Here is a 21,618-nt window from a genome sequence, read left to right as displayed (position 1 = left end):
ATGGGATCAGGATGTCACTTGATGTCTCCATGTATATATAGGGGTTAGATACGTCCTTCTTTTCCATCAATCTCAATCTTCTTCTCTCTTGTAATTGCTTAGCTTTAATCCTTCCGCTTTTGTCATGTCGATTCCTCCCTTCTCCCTCCAACGAGCTGTTAGGCGTTGGCTAAGAGCCCTTACTCCTACAGAAAAGGCTTTGTTGAAAGAATACCACTTAGAGGCACTTTTAGGCTTACAACAAATTAATATTGATTATAACTTTCTGTATGCAGCCCTGAGCTTTTGGGATTCTGATCACCATGTTTTTGTCTTTCGGGGCAATGAAATATGTCCTTTGCCAGATGAATTTGTTGCGATCCTTGGTTATCCTACTAATGCTACTCCTGCCACCCCTGTCACCATTGAAGAGGGTAAAACAACCATAGGGGCTTTCCTAGGACTAGATGCTAACATGCTCGCTGAGATTGTTGTGGGTGATGAGGTTAATTTAGCAAAGCTTGTAAAACATCACTTTAGACCTAGTAAAAATATGACCGAACAGAAATTGAACATTCGAGCTCTTGTATTTTGCTTGTTGAACCATTATTTGCTGTCGAATAACAATGGCGAGTTCGGTGACATAAGGTTGATCCCCTTGATTAGCCAGATGGAAAGTTGTTATTCTATCATGCCGTTGGTTGTTGCCGAGACTTTGCTCAGTGCGGATGAGTTGAAGAAGAATGCCAAATCTGAATTTTTTAAGGGGAGCCCCCTATTGCTGCAGGTAATCGATTTTCTTTTGCGCACACATATTTTTTTTATATTTTTTCGTCCGTCCTGCCTGGAGCCGATTTTCAGTGCCCAGGGCTGGGCGTTAGAACTTTTGGCGCCTATTCCTGGGCGTTGAAACTGCGCCCCAGGTTTCGTTTGTTTATTTATTATTTTTTTGATCTGATCGTACCCGTTCCTTCTGCAGATTTGGCTCATGGAACGACTTAGGCTTTTAGAAACTCCTGCCGATCCTAAACATTATCGTCCTATAGCCTTGGGTAATCGAAAGTATTTCCACCGAGGCCAGGACGAGGCCGAGTGGGCTTCCTTTTTTACTCATGGTATCTGTTCTATTAAGTGGGTGGTACCGTGGTGTGATTTGACTACTATGACGGGGGGTTCTGATGTGTCAGTTTATGTATCTTTGCTGGGGCTATCTCGGCCCATTTACATCTTTCCTTACCGAGTCATGCGTCAATACGGCTTAAGGCAGACTATCCCATTTTCTGATATAGTACCACCTAAAGTAGCGGCCTTTTCACAAGCACGGGTTCAAGCATGGGCTAAATATTATGATGGTCTCCCGCGTTGGGCCGTGGCTACAAATGGCTTTGTGGGTCTTTCTGAAAACTACAAGTTGTGGATGAGTTCCGATGATAAAGATGTGAGGACCGAGGCTCGAAATGGGGAGCCGGCTGAGCTTTTGATACCTCGTATTCGGGTTAGGTATGAGGGCCGTGATTCTGCCAATCCTCGCACCCATGGTATTAAGACTGTGAAAGCTCGTCCTGATCGAAAGCGAAAGGAAATTCCTCCCCGTTCCAATTCTAGGCCTAAGAAGATGCCTAATATGAAGGGGCCTGCCGTTGCTAAAAGAAATGCAAGCTCTCGCGGAGATCATCGCCGGAACAATGTATGGGTTAGGAAAGCTCAGCCGCTAGTAGGACCAGTGACTAATCCAGTTGATGTTGATAATCCTTCCCCCACCATCGTTTGTGTCCTTGAGGCTGAGCGGGCTATAACTGTTCAAACTGAGAATGTTTCTGAGGCCTTGGCATCTTTGGAAGTTAGTGTCCAGGAGCCGGTTCTTATGGAGGTTGATATAGGGGCAGCGCAGAAACCTGTAGGGGTGGACCCCGCGAACATTGCCCTCTACAAGACTTTATTTGATGATCCGGAAGAACTAGAGTAGTGTAGTTCTTGCTAGGGTGTAGGTGCCCTTTATTTATTTCAGTTGTGTTTGTTTTTCATTCCTTAGCACTTTTGTTTTCCTTCTTATCTTTTTTAATAAAGGCGTATTTTATTTTTACTTTCATTTTTTGCTTCTCCTCTTTTTTCATTTTTTATATATTTGCTCATGCCTAACACTTTTGCACAACGTATATATTTTTTACTTGACTGGACCGAATCCATAAATAGGATTGCCTACGTATCTTTGTTAAATAATTTTAACTTAGAATCAGGTCGCGCGTAGTTCTAGCTAGAATAAATTCTAGGATGCCGAATTTTAATAGATATGCTCTGAGGTGGAAGCATATTATTTGATCGGTGAAATGAGTGAAGTTTTATCATTATTTTAATCTGCTGTTCTTGCCGTAAGCCGTGTATCTGCACATAAAAATGAAACTCCATGTGTTTTTTTTTCCCTTTTTTTTTGTACGGCTATTTTTCTGTACGCATATCTGAATACGTGCTGTACCCCCCAAGTGTTCGTTATTTTTCCGTTATGTGCGGATAAAATGTCGAGCACTTCTGGGCAAAATTTGGCAGGCAGAGAGTTTCAACGCCCAGGCTGGGGCGTCAAAGATTACGGCGCCCAGCCCTGGGCGTTGAAGATGATTTCTGGGCGGTTTTTTTTTCCGACGCTTTTCTTCACATGTTCTTGCATTAATTATTTTTTTTTTTTTTTTTTACTTTTTTACTCGTATTGAAATCGATTTTGACGCTATTTCAGAGGCTTTTTTGACTGTTAGCGTGTGACGCATTTTTGTCCGGATTAATTTTTTCTATTCATGACTCGAAACGGTTTTGAGAATGGGGTTAGTGTGCGGAAGATATGAAGATCTTTGTGTAGGCTTTTTGAGTGGGCCGAGGTGCACGTTGACGTGGGGGGCGGTGTTTATTTTTTTATGAATTTTTTTTGAGCAACATTTGCATTGTTTGGATTTGATTTCTTTTTGTTTTCTTTGGGTTGCATGGGTTAGACCCTTATGTTTTGGTAATATGATAGTGTGGTTCATTTTGGGATTTTTTTTGAATTTCAATGTCACGATTCAAGACCGAGTGGGCCTTGTTTATTGGGCCTAGAGTGGGCCGCTTTTTTTTGTTTTTGTATTTGCAAGTACGTTTGGTGCTTATTTAGTGTTAGAATAAAAGTTTTTAGGAGAAATCTTACGCCTTTATTAATTTGGAAAGTAAGGAAAACACACTGAAATAAAATTTGCCTATCTTCTAAGGGGTCTTAGGACCATCTAAAGCCTTTATTTTTCTATCAATCTAAAGAACTACTAGGTGTTTTTCTTTACTAAGGTGCTCTCTATGGCTCAAGCCTTGGGTTTAGTCTCGTAAAACTTTGGTCCTTCGCCGGTACTCATCTTGAATTCTATTCCCTTTGTGTTAACCCACTGACATGTCTTCACCCATCCGTTCTCGGCCTCTTCTAGTGTTGGTGCAGGAGAGATTAACCGGGTTGGATCGAAACCTTCATCTTGTAAAGCTAGGGTAGTCGTCACAGTCTCGTCCTCCATAGGCCTCGATTCGTTAAACAATGTCCATAGAGCCTGGTTGTCCAATATTTCAGCTGTTTTGGTCTTGGTGAGGTGAGGTGCCTCATCCAAGGTATGGCAGTTATGGAAAATTCCAAATCCGGGTTTTAGCAAGCCATCCTGAACGAAGGGTTTAGGGAAATCACAGCAAGGCTGCTGTGCCTGACCAAAAGGCCAGGCAGCAACTTCAGCGCCCAACGAAGGGCGTGAGAAATATTGGCGCCCAGCGAGGGGCATTGAAAATGCGTCCCTGGCTGGTCCTCGTCTTTCGTTTGCGTATATCTTTTCGTTTATGCGACTTTGATTTTGCGTGATTGCCTAATAACGTCCTTTACGCGTAGTGCATCGTTGTGGGATCCGTTATAGGCCATCCTAGGCGTCGCTCATTTTTGTGGCGATCGCCTGGGGTTTGCGGAACACGTATTTTGGTATAACTCTTTGGCCAATTGGTTTATGAATGTTTGGGCAATTTTTAAGGTCGTTGGTTTTCCAGTATTATTTGTCACACACAATCACATAATTCGCTCACATAACTAACATTACACCACGAGGCAAAATAATAATATGTCATGTAGTTTATGATAGGCTTCTGTGGGTAGTATTTGCGCCGGCTTGGTACCGCTTCTATCGCAGATCCGACACATGCCCCGGTCGAGGTAGTGCCTTCAACAGACGAATTTCGCCCAAGAGGCCAATCACGATGTAAGCCAAGGCGGCATGCACCAATGAGAGGGACCTAGTGGGCGAGCGATTGGGTTTGGGATGGGTGTACTACTAGCGACAAGTGCCGAGTGGACAACATTCGAAGCGTATGCACCCCCCGGTTGGTGATGGGTATCCTTAGTCCCAACTCCCGAGATGAAACATGCCAAGGGAGCTAAGATTCGTTATGCGGTTCTGCCCGTTCACATTAATATGCTGATTTTCAGGTCGTCCCAACTTGATGGGGAAATAAACGCGGGGTAGGATCGTTTCACCCTTCGGCTATTTTGATTACCTACGAGCACGAGTATTTCCTTCACTGTCCCCAGTGGAGTCTCCACTGTGAGGGGGTCGAAAAAGCACAAGGCTAATGCGTGACCTCGTCCCTCGTGGGCGTGACGTTTCTTTTTGTCAAATCAAGTGTAATTGGATTTCCTGTGAGTTTACACCCAATTGACTAGTAATATAGGAGTCGCCATTCAGTTTTTAACGACAATGAGAAAAACTGACAAAACCCGGTTATCGTGACATAAAGGGAATGCAATTATGTTTGACCACGACGGCCATAGGTTCCCTTATGATCCCTGGTGTGGGGATCGCTCAACGTACACCCGCAGGGTAGAGATTGAGGGTTCGGGGGACTGTAACTACCGAGAGGAGTACTCGCTCTTCGATAACTCCAGAGGCAGGATATCCTTATTAGCTCAGCATAAATAATTGAAGGGACATGCGTTAACTATTAAACTAATCTGAATTGATTTTAGCAATATGCAACACATAATACTAGATCGATCATGATTATCTTTTTTAAATTGATTTAAGGGACCTAGCATGATAGTTCAATTGTCCAAGATATTATCTTTATTAGGCGTGATAGAACAATCAGATTTAATATTTTCACAGTTTTATAAAAGGGTGATGAAAGCGATTAAATCATGCGAAGGGACACATTACGACGCACCCTTGAGAGGTGCGTCACGGTTCTCAGAAAACTAACCACTTTGGCTTTGCTATTTCTCCTTTTATTTAACGAATCTCAAGTTTCCTGGCAAGGTTCCAGTATCCGGGGTTAATTCTTCAGCTACAAGGGTCAGGATACGTTCTGTTCGATTTTTGGATCGATTGCGACAGAACGCGGGATCAATTTCGCCGCGTGAGGCTTAGGCTTAGGGGTTGGAGTCAATACTCAGAATATGAATTGTGTGTTTCACGTCGAATTTGGGGCTGTATTTATAGAAAAGAGTTCGTGGAAAGATAGAATTTTAGAGCACTAATCCAAGAAGAATTAGGAGAGAACACGTACCCAGGTATTTTCAGCGCCCAGGGCTGGCCGCCGAATATTTCGGCGCCCAGAGCCAGGCGTTGAAAATAGGGTCTGGGCCGTATTTCCTTGTCAGATTTGGACTCGTGGAATACGGAGTCTTTGAGACTTATCCGAGTCTTTTAGTGCGTATTAACTTTATGACGGAATGCGTCTGGGTCCGTTACGAACTCTAGGCTCGTTAGGATTTTAATTAATACGTAACTCTTATTTTCGAATTATACTAGGAATATGATTCCTCTTGAAAATTCTATCTATTTCAGGATTTATGTTGAAGTGCAACACCTAATTCTGACAGGTTTCTATCTTTTATGTCTTGCCACTTTTAGCAACTACCCGTTACGACAGTTACTATTTTTAACAGGTTTCTATAAATAGCAGTTTTGGTCTAAATGAAAAGGGTGATTGAGATTCGTTATTTTATAGGAGATGCGTTGCCAAGTGGAGATTTTATGTTCTCATTATCGAACCTTCCCTTTCGGGAATGGGGACGTCTACACCACTCCATTTTCCTTATTCAACATCAAGTTATTAATAATCTACTATACTATTAGTCTCTTCCATTCCACCACTTTACATCCAATGTTTATTCATCATTATGATTTTTATATTTTTTCCAACCTTTAAATTACACCTCTATTTAATTAATATGTTACCAAAAATTACAAGTACTCACTAATTAAAACTTCAAAAGACATCCCGGAACAACCAATATACAACCGTCCGTTCCTTGAACGGGCTCAAAAGCTAGTTTGAGCTAATAGGTTAGTGCTAATTATCTACCGAGTAGGAGTAATTAGTCAATGCAACCATCCCATTGAAGCAATGAAGAACTAATAGTACTAAGAAATAATGTACAGCCTCGTAATACCTTCTAGGAGAAAGTATTAAAACCTCCAAAAAACAATTGAAGTCAAGTTGAAGACAACCACAAACATAAGCAATTCCACAAACATAAGCAATTCCAAGCAGGTGTCAAAACATAAGCAATTCCAAGCATGAAAAAACCCAGAAACACTTCATTAAGAACTCAGGAAGAAGGAAAAAAAACCCAGAAACAATTCATTTCTTTCCAAAAATCTACTCCTAGTTCCTACCATCTGGAGTTCATCACATATACTATTTAGGTGTCTAAAAAAGTTGTCACTTTTCCTAAATCAAAATGGTTTTATAGTATACGGGGTCTGAACATGGGATGATGACAGACATAACATAACGCAAGGTTTTGTATTGCACAACAATACTGTAGACACCTACTTTTGTCCCCATTCCCGAAAGGGAAAGGTTCGATGATGAAAACATAAATCTCCACTTGACAACGCATCTCCTATAAAATAAACGAATCTCAATTCCCCTTTTCATTTCACCCGAAACCTGCTATTTATAGAAACCTGCTATTTATGGAAACCTGCTAAAAATAGTAACTGCCGTAAAGGGTAGTTTCTAAAAGTGGCAAGTCATAAAAGATAGAAACCTGTCAGAATTAGGTGTTGCACTCCAACATAAATCCTAAATGAGATAGAAAACTGCGAGAATCCTATTCCTAATATGATTCGGAAATAAGAGTTACGTATTAATTAAAATCCTAACGAGCTTAGAGTTCGTAACGGGCCCAGACGCATCCCGTCGCAAGGTTAATACGCACTAAAAGACTCAATTAAGTCTCAAACTCTACGGATTTCAGGAATCCGAATCTGACTAAGAAAACAGCCCAGACCCTATTTTCAACGCCTGGCTCTGGGCGCCAAAATCTTCGGCGCCCAGGCCTGGGCGCTGAAAATACCTGGGTACGTGTTTTTTCCTAATTCTTTGTGGATTAGAACTCTGCAATACTATCTTTCCACGAACTCTTCCCTATAAATACAGCCCCAAATTCGACGTGAAAAGAACACACAACACACAATTATATTCTGAGTATTGACTCCAACCCTTAGCCTAAGCCTCACGCTGCGAAATTGTTCACGCGTTCTGTCGCAATCGATCCATAAATCGAACAGAACGTATCCTGTCCCGTAATTTAAGATTCGTTAAATAAAAAGGAGAAATAGCAAAGTCAAAGTGGTTAGTTTTCTGAGAACCGTGACGCACCTCTCAAGGGTGCGTCGTAATGTGCCCCTTCTCGATGATTTAATTGCTTTCCTCGCCCTTTTTATGAACTGTTAAACTAACTAAATCTGAATGTTCTATCACGCCTAACAATTATAATATTTTTGGGAAATTGGATTATCATGCTAGGTCCCTTAATACTACTTAAATCAGATAATCACGATCGATCTAGTATTATATGTTGCATATTGGTAAAATCAACTCAGATTAGTTTAATAGATAACGCATGTCCCTTCAATTATTTATGCTGAGCTAGTAAGGATATCCTGCCTCTGGAGTTATCGACGAGCGAAGTACTCCTCTCGGTAGTTACAGTCCCCCGAACCCTCAATCTCTGCCTTGCGGGTGTATGTTGAGAGATCCCCACTCCAGGGATCACAAGGGAACCTACGGCCGTCGTGGTCAAACATAATTGCACTCCCTTTATGTCACGATAACCGGGTTTTGTCAGTTTTTCTCATTGTCGTTAAAAACTGAATGGCGACTCCTATATTACTAGACTCACAGGAAATCCAATTACACTTGATTGAATAAAAAGAATCGTCACACCCACGAGGGACGAGGTCATGCATTAGCCTCGTGCTTTTTCGACCCCCTCACAAGTACAAACATGTCGATTCTTGATTTCAAGGGGTTGTGACAATGTCACAAATAATTCCAGAAAAGGAGGTAGTTTCCGAGTAGTGTTGATTATGTATACGGCCTAGTTACCCACCATGACAATATGACAGTGCAGCTCCACAAGCCATGGAACTGTTTACAATAGTTTGAGAATGAAAACTACTCCTACATCACAAGCACAAAGCATTACAGATAAGAGTGAAAGCATAAATCACCTGAGGAAGTTTCTTCCTGAATGCGACCTCCAATCTTGCATCAAGAGTGTTCTTAAACACAATTTTGCCATCTCGAGAAGCCAGAACGACACCTCCAGAGCTAGAAACAAGACAAAATACAATTACACCACTTGCGCAGTAATTATACAACTTGCAATACAATTACGAAAAAAGTGATTTCAATCAAAAACTTTTCAGTGACAATTCGGCAACAAACCTACTTAAGTCTGCCTGCAAATTTCAAAATGAAGTGGCAACACTTTACACAGCCAAATCAACTTATTCCATCCCAGAGTTGAAATATTGTAAATGTAAACTTACTGTTAATATTAAACCCAATATGGCAATGAGTTTCAGTTATGGTATATTACTAGATATTTATTTAGGAGATATATTATGTTATTGTATTCCTATTTTACGAGTTGTATTTTAGGGATAGATTTGTTAGTATATTGGTTTCTCCTAAATGGTAATATTCTAGTAATATTGTGTTTCCTAATAATAGGGCTAGGGTTAGGTGTGAGGGGGTATTAGATTAGGTTAGTTTAACAGTTCATAAAAAGGGCGAGGAAAGCAGTTAAATCATCGAAAAGGGACACATTACGACGCACCCTTGAGAGGTGCGTCACGGTTCTCAGAAAACTAACCACTTTGACTTTGCTATTTCTCCTTTTTATTTAACGAATCTCAATTATGGGACAAGATACGTTCTGTTCGATTTATGGATCGATTGCGACAGAACGCGTGAACAGTTTCGCAGCGAGAGGCTTAGGGGTCTATTTATAGGGAAGAGTTCGTGGAAAGATAGAATTGCAGAGTTCTAATCCACAAAAAATTAGGAAAAAACACGTACCCAGGTATTTTCAGCGCCCAGGGATGGGCGTCAAAGATTTCGGCGCCCAGCTCTGGGCGTTGGAAATAGGATCCAGGCAATTTCCGCGCCCAGGGCTGGGCGTTGAAATTGCTGTTTGGGCCGTTTCCTTGTCAGATTCGGATTCTTAGAATCCGGAGTGTATGAGACTTAATCGAGTCTTTTAGTGCGTATTAATTTAATGACGGAATGCGTCTGGGCCCGTTACGAACTCTAGGCTCGTTAGGATTTTAATTAATACGTAACTCTTATTTCTGAATCATATTAGGAATAGGATTCTCGCAGTTTTCTATCTCATTTAGGATTTATGTTGGAGTGCAACACCTAATTCTGACAGGTTTCTATCTTTTATGACTTGCCACTTTTAGAAGCTACCCTTTACGGCAGTTACTATTTTTAGCAGGTTTCCATAAATAGCAGGTTTTGGGTGAAATGAAAAGGGGAATTGAGATTCGTTTATTTTATAGGAGATGCGTTGTCAAGTGGAGATTTATGCTTTCATCATCGAACCTTTCCCTTTCGGGAATGGGGACAAAAGTAGGTGTCTACAGTTAGCCCCCACTTTGACTGAGTCTTGGAGTAAGACGATGGTCAAAGTATTAGACGGAGTGCGTCACACAAGCCATGGTATAGGTGACCTGTTTTGCGAGGGTCTCACGAGCCCCCGAGTGATAACATTTGACTTAAGGGTCATCACTTGAAATGTCGACATATCCCTCACGTGTCATTGGGATTTGTCAACGGATAGTATAGAATACTCCCTCGCTTTGTCATTGGAAGTATCGAAAGAGGCGTAGAAACTCCCTCACTTTGTCATTGGGAGTAGCTACAGATATTTTCGAAATCAAAGCTATAAAGTGTAATTGGGCCTGGCCAAGCCCAATCACGAGGTAAAAAATGTTTTTAAAGATTCTCATTTTTAGGGCTAGCTAAACGAGAAAACCCCCTTGTTTTTATGGGACGTAAAACGAAGGAAAATCCAGCACCCTTGTTTTTATAGGACGTTAAGCGAAGGAAAATCCAGCACCCTTATTTTTATAGGACGTAAAACGAAGGAAAATCCAGCAAAAGTTATCACTGCAGCGACTAAGGACCTGCGCGGTTTAATGGCGCAGACCCCGCCGGCTAAAGATGGCGAGCCTGTCCGCTAAGGGTGGACACCCCGTCCGATAGAAGTGGACGAATCTGTTTTTGAAATTTGAAAATAAGGACCTACGCGGTTTGTGACGTAGACCCCGCCGGCTAAAGATGGCGAACCTTGTCCGCTAAGGGTGGACACCCCGTCCGATAGAAGTGGACGAATCTATTTTGAAATTTGTTTTGCTTTTTTGAAAATAAGGACCTACGCGGTTTATGACGTAGACCCCGTCGGCTAAAGATGGCGAGCCTGTCCGCTAAGGGTGGACACCCCGTCCGATAGAAGTGGATGAGTCTGTTTTGAAGTTAGTTTGTTTTTTTTGAAAATAAGGACCTACGCGGTTTGTGACGTAGACCCCGCCGGCTGAAGATGGCGAGCCTATTTTGAATTTGAAAACTTTATTTTTCGAAAATTGAGGACCTGCGCGGCTAGTGACGCAGACCCCGCCCGCTGAAGGTGGGCGAGCCCTGTCCGCTAAGGGTGGACGCCCCGCTCGCTGGAGGTGAGCGAACCTGAATTCGTCTTTTCGATTAGGGATTCGTGTGCCGCGATCTTGCCGGATTGAGGTGGGCAAGTCCCTATTTCATTTCTTTTCTTGTGATTTCTTTTGAGAATTTCTTTTCATTTATTCTTGCAGGAGCGAATTCTTTCGAGGGATGCTCGGATTTAGTTGCAACCTGAATGTGGGTTGACAACATGCTTAGACGGACCATTGTCTTGTGGTCATCATCCTTTATGGTTTTGAGTTAGTCCTTACGGCTCAATTTTGCCACTACCTGGGTCCTTGATTAGGGGACCATGTATAAGTATCAACGGCGACCTTTGTCTTGAGGTCGTAAACCGGTTCTTTTTCTTTTGAGATTATCCAAACACGGGACTTCGTACAGCGTAGTCTGGAAATATTGTTTTAACTTTGCATACTTTCTTTTAAGATATATTTTTTTCTTTCGAGCCCCCAAGCACTCGCGCTTGGCGGTCATTTCTTGTCAAAGAGGTTCCTTGGGGATACGCATTTTGTAATGTCCTTGACCGTGTTTGGGATCGTGCTCGTAAGTGCGAGCAATCTTTGTAGTGGTGTGCTACTCTTGACAAAGTCGTGAGGTGCGACTTTCAGTAAGGAAATCGGCAATTTTCGAGTCGAATGGATGCGGCAGGGCCCAATAGAAGTTAGGGGCCTTCTGGGATAATTTTCGGCGCCCAAGCCTGGGCGTTAACGATTTCGGCGCCCAGCGCTGGGCGCTGAAAATAATTTCTGGCGAGGTTTCTTGATGACATAGTTGGCCTCTTGTTCATTCGCTTATTTCACTTGGAAGTTCTATGTATTCTCTCTTCTTTTGTTTTTTTCTTTGTTTTTAGAACGTGATGATTTTCTGAAGAAGCCGTAGCCGATTGGTGGACTACGGTGCTTGTTGCTTTGGGGCGATTATTTTAAGGAACTGTTGCTCTTAAGGCGTACAGTTATTGCGATAGTTGGGCGAGTCTATATGGCCCGAGGAACATACCTTGAGGTGTAAGACTTTGATCGCTCTTATATTTTTTTGAACGTGTTCGTGAATGATGATATGTATGTGCGAACGAGCGTTCATAGAATGGCCGTTGTGTGCGGTCCATTAATCAGATTGCTTGAATTGTTTCATTTTTTTTGAGCAACGACTGATTTTGAATAGTTTGCTTGGAAGCTTGATAGGGTTCAGGCTCATTCATGAAGTGGGCTCAAACATCGTACCCTTTCGATTGTTCAAACATTTGCTTTGAGATTTTTTTATTTTTCTATGGTTGTTTCGTAGCTTGGAGCCTCCAAGTATGCATGTTGGGATGCTTCCTTTTGGCGTACGATATTTAGGTTCTTTCGAAAAAGATGCCTTGGGGTTCCGCTCGTGTAGGTGCGAGCTATCCCTTTCGTGGTAGGTAATATTTTGCTACCTTTAATCCTTAATGTAGAAGTCGTGTGGCTTGCATTTTGAATTTGGGCGATAAGTGATTTTTTTTTGCCTCATTTACACATGCTCTTTGGTCGTGCTCGCATTAGTGCGATATGCCTTACTCTCTTTTTTTTGACTTGTACCGTGGGACGGTTGAACTTATGGTGCAACGTAGGCTTGTGTGGCCTAACGACGTGTCTTAGAACATTCCTCCAGGCGTTGGGATATCATTATTATTTTTGCATTGGAGTACTTTATCACGCCTTGTTCAGGTCCTCGAACAAGGGTAGCACCTTCTGCGTGGGTTTGGACGGCTTATTACTTCGTTCGATGCGAGGATTCATAGATGTTTCTTTCTCATTTTTATATCTGGGCAAAACATGGATAGCAGAAAGATTCAGCGCCCAGGCTGGGGCGTTAAAGATATCGGCGCCCAGCTCTGGGCGTTGAAAATTATCTCTGGGTATATTTTGACAGTTCTTATCCTTGATTTTTTCTTTCGCTTTTGCTTTGGAACGAGGTAGACTATGTAACGGGCGCTTTATAGGGCGAGCGTTATGGCAGTGGTTTGATCGGAGTTTTGGTGACTCGCGATTTTCAGTTACCCTTGTTAGTGGGGTGACTTTATATATTCTAAGTAGTGCTTAGAATTTGGGAGGGGTTGTAGCCATTCTAAGGTTCGTTTTACACGATCAAAGCTTAGGATTGTGCCCCTATGATGTATGTATAGCATTAGCGTCGAGAATTTGCGATAAAATCGTCATTTCGAGTATTTTTAGAGTGTTTTTCTCAATCCTCCAATTGTAGCTACGGGATTGGCTTGATGCTATAATGCTTTGCATACGTTTTTATGCATTCATGGTGACACGGATCATGAATAGTTTGAACCAGACTCGTTTAGTGCGAGGTATGTTCGAGTAGTGATTTTGCTACTTCTTTTGTAAATGTCGTATGGTGCGACATTGCCATGGTCAAGGTAATCACATGTTGAAGTGTGCCTTGACCAAAATCTAGGTGCCTTTCTTTACCCATAATCATATTTAGAAATCTTTTTGACTCACTTGCAACATCGGGATAAACGCATACTTAGATTAAACCAACGACTCTTTATTATGTTCGAAGAAGTCTTTGAAAATTATTTGGAAATTATTTAAAATCCGAATCCTACTGTGTACAGTCCGAGGTGTCCTAAGTAAGTTGACTTATAGAAGGGTTCACACAGGATTACTTGAGTGAATCAAAATACTGTTACGATTTTTGGAATGCTGTCTAAAGATTTGCTGGAGGCCAGGGTGCAGGCGTCAAGATACACTTGTGCCCGTTTGGCATATGCTTTAGGCTTTTAGGGCCATCTTTTCCAGAATTGCGGGAATATAAACCGTTTTCAAATCGACTTAGATTTACTTGGTGTATGTCTGCACAAAAGGTCAAGGTATACCTAGTTCTTTCCCTAGCTCTTTCATTTCAATTTTTTAGCCCCCAGTTGCTATTATATCTTCCCATTAACGATGTTTTTAGATTTCGATTTTAGATGCCCGTGTCATATGTCTGAGTAGAGTGATCCTTGGTTAAGTGCCAAGTCCTATTGACAATGTCTGTCGTTTTTTTCAAAGGGGATTCGCAAGCATTTGAATTACCATGAACGGGTGCCCTGAGTTCGAAGGAACGATGGGGCAATGCCGTAGAACAATTCTCTTTTTTTTGCAAGCTTACTGCCTTTACTGCTTGTTTGCGATCATGATTGTGTCTAGTGGTGAAAGAAGGTCTTTAAGCGAACGACCTATGTCTAGTGGTGAAAGAAATTCTTTAAGTGAGTTAGTTCGCTTTAGGGAGGGTCAAGTCGAGTATTTTAGAGGTCATGGACGCTTGCGCTAGCCCCCATTCAATTGAGGCAAAGCGGTCTTTTGAGTCTTGGCTAAGTGCCCAGGAGTGTGAGTGCTCCTTCTGGCAAGGATACGTGCCCTTTATTATTTTTTCGATGTATTCTCATTAATTTTGGCATCTTGATGACTTGGATTCTTCCTTTGATTTTTCTTTCGACTTGGGTTGCAAGTAATTTCAATAAGGGACTCTATTTTTTATTCTTGTTTTTCTATAGGCTTTAATATTGGTTGGACCGAATCATGGATTGCCTACGTATCCGCCTTAAATAGATTTAATTTGGAATCAGGTCTTGCGTAGTTCTTAGCCTAGAAAATGGTTTCTTAGAATGCTGATTTTAAACAAGTACGTTCTGAGGTGGAACCGTAATGTTTGAAATAGGATGAGATAAATGAAGTTCATTATTATTTTAATCTGCTGCTTTGCCGTAAACCAAAAATTTGTTTTATATTTTTTTGATTGAGTACATGTATTTTTTTGGTGGTACGTATATCTGAATACGTGCTGTACCCCCCCAAGTGTTCGTTATTGTTCCGTGTATGTGCGGATAAAATGACGAGCACTTCTGGACAAATTTTAGCAGGCAGGGAGATTCGGCGCCCAGGCAGGGGCGCTAAAGATTTCGGCGCCCAGCTCTGGGCGCTGATAATGACTCCTGGGCGGATCTTTTTTGGTGCGCTAAATGCTTCATTTTCTTTTTAGACTAACTTTAGAGGCGCTTTGCAAAGTTTCCTTTTTTATTATTCACATATTTTTTTATTTTTCCATTGAGCGTAGAATGTACTTCTCATTTGTCTCTTTTTTATTTGTGACTCAAGACGGCTTGAAGGATGGGTTAAATGAGATTGGCTAATTTGTGTAGGTATTAGTCGAGCACGAGGATTACATCAACCAAGGCCAATGAATATCATGGGGACAGCTCAAGGGTATAGGATGTATCCACACAAGTTATATGGTCATTATGCTAATGGTGGCGCAAGAGCAGGTTTGTGCTTCGGAAATAACGGGTATGACGCACGTTTCAATGACCGTGCGTGGTTTGCGGTTGACAACAAGTTCATGAACAAGAGTCGAGGTAATAGTTTCTTGGTTTATGGCAATGAGAGCATGGATGGGTTAAATGAGCTGAACAGGGACCCCAGAGCGAAGGCGTCTAAGAACATAAGGATTGGAAAGGGTAGACATCGTAGAACTTTATGATTTGGATTGGTTGACTCAATTCTCTTCCTTCGTTTTACTTGTGTAAATTTCGCACTTTGGGAGGTACGGGCTAAGTATTTCATCGCTTGCTCTTTTCGCTCTCCCTTTTCTCTTTCTATTTTTTCCATTTTGCATGGGATTTCTCCCCACCATAAATCCTTCAAATTTTTTATTTGGGCTAAAAGGTAGATGGTTGTGGTCTTTGAGTCACGAGGCGAGACTGAGTGAGCCTCGTTTGGTAGGCCTATAGTGGACCTCTAATTTTAGTAGGCCTAGGGTGGACCTTTAAATTGTCTTACTTTGCAAGCGTATTTAGTCGTTTCTTAAAATGTGCGAATAGCGTAGATTCAAAATGTTGTTTTTACCTTATTGAATTTTAATGAAAGAATTACATCGAAAATAATTTTTTGCTTCTTTTCAGATTCCGGTTTCCGGGATTTAACTGGAAGTTGTGATTTAGACTCAAACTTTCATTAATCTTTCTGATTATAACCCGTGTATGAATACAAGGAGGTGGCCTGGACTCAAAATAACGACATGACGTAAGCCTATAATACTTGACCAAGCGACTCTCAGACTTAGGCTAGTTGGACCATAACTTTCGTTGGTTGACACTTTAGATTTTAACCCTTGGGTGTTCATTTGTCATGCGCCATTTTGCTTAATGTTGGCAAGGTAGTTAATTGGGGAGATCGAATTTTTACTTTTGCAAGACTAGAATCATTAGTGCGGCTTCTCTCTTAGTGTGTATTGCTTTACCCTAATGGTAGCCTTATGGTATGCCGATTTGGGTATTTTCATGGTTGGTCATGTTGCATTCATGGAAAATCTTTTAGTCCGTAGTTAGTAGTATTTCAAGGAGCGAGTGACTCGAGAGGACCATGATAGCCGTGACCCAATGTGATTATAAGCCTTGGGGCCATTAATTTTTTCTTTTCCAATGGTATTAGCACCTTAGGTTCACTTTGGGGGTTGTGCGACCATGGGGGAATGATTTCCAGAATGTGACCGTTTCCATTTCGCAAATACTATAATACATTCTTTTTATTGGTGAGAGAGAGTATTGAGGTCGTGGACTCTTAGCAAGGGATGACAATTACATATGGGTGCTTATTGATTTAAATGTTAGGAAGGGAGACTCAATATGGTTTAACCTTTTAACTTGCAGAACGACACCAAGCTTTAGGACCGATTCTATGGATAAGACAACTAGGACTTAGGATTTGGATTGTACTTTGGCATAGCCTAGTCTAGACTCGGATTTACTTTTTATTCGAACATTATTTTTCCTTAAAAACTTCATTTGAACATTATTTTTGAATACTTTGCCCATGTGACATTCAAGGTCGTTTAATTAGCATGCTCGGTTTTGGTGCCGAGCATTGTCGTCGTAGGAGGCCTAACAATGAAACAAGAGTTATTTTTTTTTTTTAGTCGCTTTTAGAGTCGAGTGCCTTTTCATACGCCCCTGCAGCAATTTTTACGAAAAGTTTTTTTTTGCTACGTATATTTTTTCATGCGCGGGCACCGAGGCTGCTGTGCCTGACCAAAAGGCCAGGCAGCAACTTCAGTGCCCAGCAGTGGGCGTTAGAAATTTTGGCGCCCAGCCAGGGGCGTTGAAAATGCATCCCTGGATGGTTCTCGTTTTCTGTTCGCTTATACTTTGTTTTTGCGACTTTAGTTTTGCGTGCTTGCCTTATAACATCCTTTACGCGTTGTGCAGCGTTTGTGGGATTCGTTACAGGCCATCCCGAGCGTCGCTTATTTTTGTGGCGATCGTTCGGGCTTGCGGAACACGTATATTGGTATAACTCTTTGGCCAATTGGTTCATGAATGTTTGGGCAATTTTTAAGGTCGTTGGTTTTCTAGCATTATTTGTCTAGCATTATTCGTACATACAATCATAACATAGTCACATAGTTCGCTACAGATAACTACATTACAAACATGGATTTGAAAATTAAATATGTCACGTAGTTTATGATAGGCTTCTATGGGTAGTTTATTTGCGCCTGGCTTGGTACCGCTTCTATCGTAGATCCAACACATGCCCCGGTCGAGGTAGTGTCTTCAACAGACGAATTTCGCCCAAGAGGCCAACCCGCAAGTGCAAGCCAAGGGGGCATGCAGGCGAGAGGGACCTAATGAGCGAGCGATTGGGTTCGGGATAGGTGTACTACCTGCACAAGTACCGAGTGGGCAACATGCGCGGCGTATGCACCCCCCTATTGGCGGAAAAAGGTATCCTTAGTCCCAACTCCCGAGGGAGCCGAGATTCGTTATGCGGTTCTGCCCGTTCACATTAATATGCTGATTTTCAGGTCGTCCCAACTTGATGGGGAAATAAATGCAGGGTAGGATCGTTTCACCCTTCGGCTATTTTGATTACCTACAAGCACGAGTATTTCCTTCACTATCCCCAGTGGAGTCGCCACTGTGAGGGGGTCGAAAAAGCGCGAGGCTAATGCGTGACCTCGTCCCTCGTGGGTGTGACGATTCTTTTTATTCAATCAAGCGTAATTGGATTTCCTGTGAGTTTACACCCAATTGACTAGTAATATAGGAGTCACCATTCAGTTTTTAACGACAATGAGAAAAACTGACAAAACCCGGTTATCGTGACATAAAGGGAGTGCAATTATGTTTGACCACGACGGCCGTAGGTTCCCTTGTGATCCCTGGTGTGGGGATCTCTCAACATACACCCGCAAGGTAGAGATTGAGGGTTCGGGGGACTGTAACTACCGAGAGGAGTACATCGCTCGTCGATAACTCCAGAGGCAGGATATCCTTACTATCTCAGCATAAATAATTGAAAGGACATGCGTTGACCATTAAACTAATCTGAGTTGATTTTAGCAATATGCAACATATAATACTAATTCGATCGTGATTATCTGATTTAAATAGCATTAAGGGACCTAGCATGATAATCCAATTTCCCAAAAATATTATATTTGTTAGGCGTGATAGAACAATCAGATTAGGTTAGTTTAACAGTTCATAAAAAGGGCGAGGAAAGCAGTTAAATCATCGAAAAGGGACACATTACGACGCACCCTTGAGAGGTGCGTCACGGTTCTCAGAAAACTAACCACTTTGACTTTGCTATTTCTCCTTTTTATTTAACGAATCTCAATTATGGGACAAGATACGTTCTGTTCGATTTATGGATCGATTGCGACAGAACGCGTGAACAGTTTTGCAGCGAGAGGCTTAGGGGTCTATTTATAGGGAAGAGTTCGTGGAAAGATAGAATTGCAGAGTTCTAATCCACAAAGAATTAGGAAAAAACACGTACCCAGGTATTTTCAGCGCCCAGGGCTGGGCGTCAAAGATTTCGGCGCCCAGCTCTGGGCGTTGGAAATAGGATCCAGGCAATTTCCGCGCCCAGGGCTGGGCGTTGAAATTGCTGTTTGGGCCGTTTCCTTGTCAGATTCGGATTCTTAGAATCCGGAGTGTATGAGACTTAATCGAGTCTTTTAGTGCGTATTAATTTTATGACGGAATGCGTCTGGGCCCGTTACGAACTCTAGGCTCGTTAGGATTTTAATTAATACGTAACTCTTATTTCCGAATCATATTAGGAATAGGATTCTCGCAGTTTTCTATCTCATTTAGGATTTATGTTGGAGTGCAACACCTAATTCTGACAGGTTTCTATCTTTTATGACTTGCCACTTTTAGAAGCTACCCTTTAAGGCAGTTACTATTTTTAGCAGGTTTCCATAAATAGCAGGTTTTGGGTGAAATGAAAAGGGGAATGGAGATTCGTTTATTTTATAGGAGATGCGTTGTCAAGTGGAGATTTATGCTTTCATCATCGAACCTTTCCCTTTCGGGAATGGGGACAAAAGTAGGTGTCTACATTAGGAAGTTGGGGTATATAAATAGGGATTTATATACCATTACGATTGATATGCTTGAGATCTTGAGCTTGAGCAAAGTTTGAGAGAAACACCTGTGAGGTTGATTGATTGTATTATTAATAACGGTTTTGATTAATAATACAAGTTGGGACGTGGGTATACCACGTTATTAATATTGTGTGTGCTTTGTCTAGATTGTTATCTCATACTATTCCTAGCACTTACCAATGAAGACCATGTGCCTTGTGATGAATAGGACCTGCTGGGAGATGGATGCTATCAACAATAACCTCAGGAGTGTCTACTTCTGCTTTCTCAGCATATTCTTCTTTAGCTGAATTGAGAACATGCTCCACCAGGTGCACACCATCCTCTCGGCAGCGCAACAAGACACTAGGTTCTCTCAATCTAAGCAAACTCTGTCAACAAGGAAAAGGAATATTTTAACGGATTATTACAGCCCGTGCTAATTCAATTAAAAATAAACATTATAAATGTAGCTGAAAAATCACAAGACATTATCTTTTAACTGCCAACAATCACCTAGCTGGAGAAGTCATCTACTTTATAATTAAGAAGCATTCAAGGGATATAACAGGAAATGACATCATTACAGCTCAAGTACAAGTTCAACTAATCACTTTAGACAAGGAATTCCATATACCAGCAGAAAAGGAATGTGAAAAGCTCATGGAAGCAAGTAAGCAACCAAGGTATTCCATGCAAGTCAATAATACAAGACTAGACATATGGAAAATATCAACTAACCTGAACAACGAGCTCTTTCAAAAGCCTTTTATAATGATGATGGTCACCACTGACACGGAGCAACTCTTTGGCTGCTTCTTCTTTCATGGAGTTAACTAAATCATCTTGCGCTTGAAGGACCTTGATCCGAGATGCGTTCAGCTGCATGGAGTACTCCCCCATAGTCGCACAACCCCCAAAGTGAACCTAAGGTGTCAATACCATCAACCAAAATTAATGGCCTCAAGGCTTATGATCACATTGGGTCACGACTATCATAGTCCTCTCGAGTCACTCGTTCCTTGAAATACTACTAAGTACGGACTAAAAGATTTTCCATGAATGCAACATGACCAACCATGAAAATACCCAAATCGGCATACCATAAGGCTACCATTGGGGTAAAGCAATACACACTAAGAGGGAAGCCGCACTAATGATTCTAGTCTTGCAAAAATAAAAATTCGATCTCCCCAACTGACTACCTCGCCAATATTAAGCAAATGGCGCATGACAAATGAACACCCAAGGGTTAAAATCTAAAATGTCAACCAACGAAAGTTATGGTCCAATATCTAAACCTGAAAGTTGCTTGGTCAAGTATTATAGGCTCACGCCACGTCATTATTTTGAGTCTAGGCCACCTCCTTGTATTCATACACGGGTTATAATCAGAAAAGTTAATGAAAGTTCGAGTCTAAATCACAACTTCCAATTAAATCCCAGAAACTGGAATCTGAAAAGAAGCAAAAAAGGTTATTTTCGATGCAATTCTTTCGTTAAATTTCAATAAGGTAAAAACAAGATTTCGAATCTACGCTATTTGCACATTTTAAGAAACGACTAAATACGCTTGCAAAGTAAGGCAATTAAAGGTCCACCCTAGGACTGCTAAAATTAAAGGTCCACTATAGGCCTACCAAACGAGGCTCACTCAGTCTCGCCTCGTGACTCAAAGACCACAACCATCTACCTTTTAGCCCAAATAAAAAATTTTGATTGAAGGATTTATGTTGGGGGGAAATCCCGAGCAAAAAAAAAAAATAGAAAGAGAAAAGGGAGAGCGAAAAGAGCGAGCCATGAAATACTTAGCCCGTACCTCCCAAAGTGCGAAATTTACCCAAGTAAACGAAGGAAGAGAATCGAGTCAACCAATCCAAATCATAAGATTTTACGATATCTACCCTTTCCAATCCTTATGCTCTTAGACGCCTTCGCTCTGGGGTCCCTGTTCAGCTCATTTAACCCATCCATGTTCTCATTGCCATAACCCATGAAACCATTACCTCAACTCTTGTTTTTGAACTTGTTATCAACCGCAAACCACGCACGGCCATTGACACGTGCGTCATGCCCATCATTTCCAAAGTCCAAACCTTCTCTTACACCACCATTAGCATAATGACCATATAACTTGTTTGGATACGTCCTGTTGATATACCCTTGAGCCATCCCTATGCTACTCATTGGCCTTGATTGATGTAAACTCGTGACACTAGCCTGAGG

General features: G+C 41.6%; 1 protein-coding gene across 1 annotated transcript; it reads right to left on the bottom strand.

Moving 5' to 3' along the window:
* Positions 1-924: 924 nt before the first annotated feature.
* LOC110789150 (V-type proton ATPase subunit E-like) lies at positions 925-20,295 on the bottom strand (the record flags this gene model as incomplete). The annotated part of the gene is made up of 4 exons (XM_021993799.2): positions 20,134-20,295; positions 19,591-19,784; positions 8,484-8,583; positions 925-933 (listed from the first exon to the last, which is right to left on the bottom strand). Coding segments are annotated over exons 1-4 (465 nt in total), but the record flags the coding sequence as incomplete, so codon positions are not given.
* Positions 20,296-21,618: the final 1,323 nt, after the last annotated feature.

The sequence above is a fragment of the Spinacia oleracea genome, chromosome 3 (assembly GCF_020520425.1).
Source record: "Spinacia oleracea cultivar Varoflay chromosome 3, BTI_SOV_V1, whole genome shotgun sequence".
NCBI classification, from domain to species: domain Eukaryota; kingdom Viridiplantae; phylum Streptophyta; class Magnoliopsida; order Caryophyllales; family Amaranthaceae; genus Spinacia; species Spinacia oleracea.
Note: the sequence above shows the minus strand (reverse complement) of the source record. Positions and strands in the feature narration are given on the sequence as shown.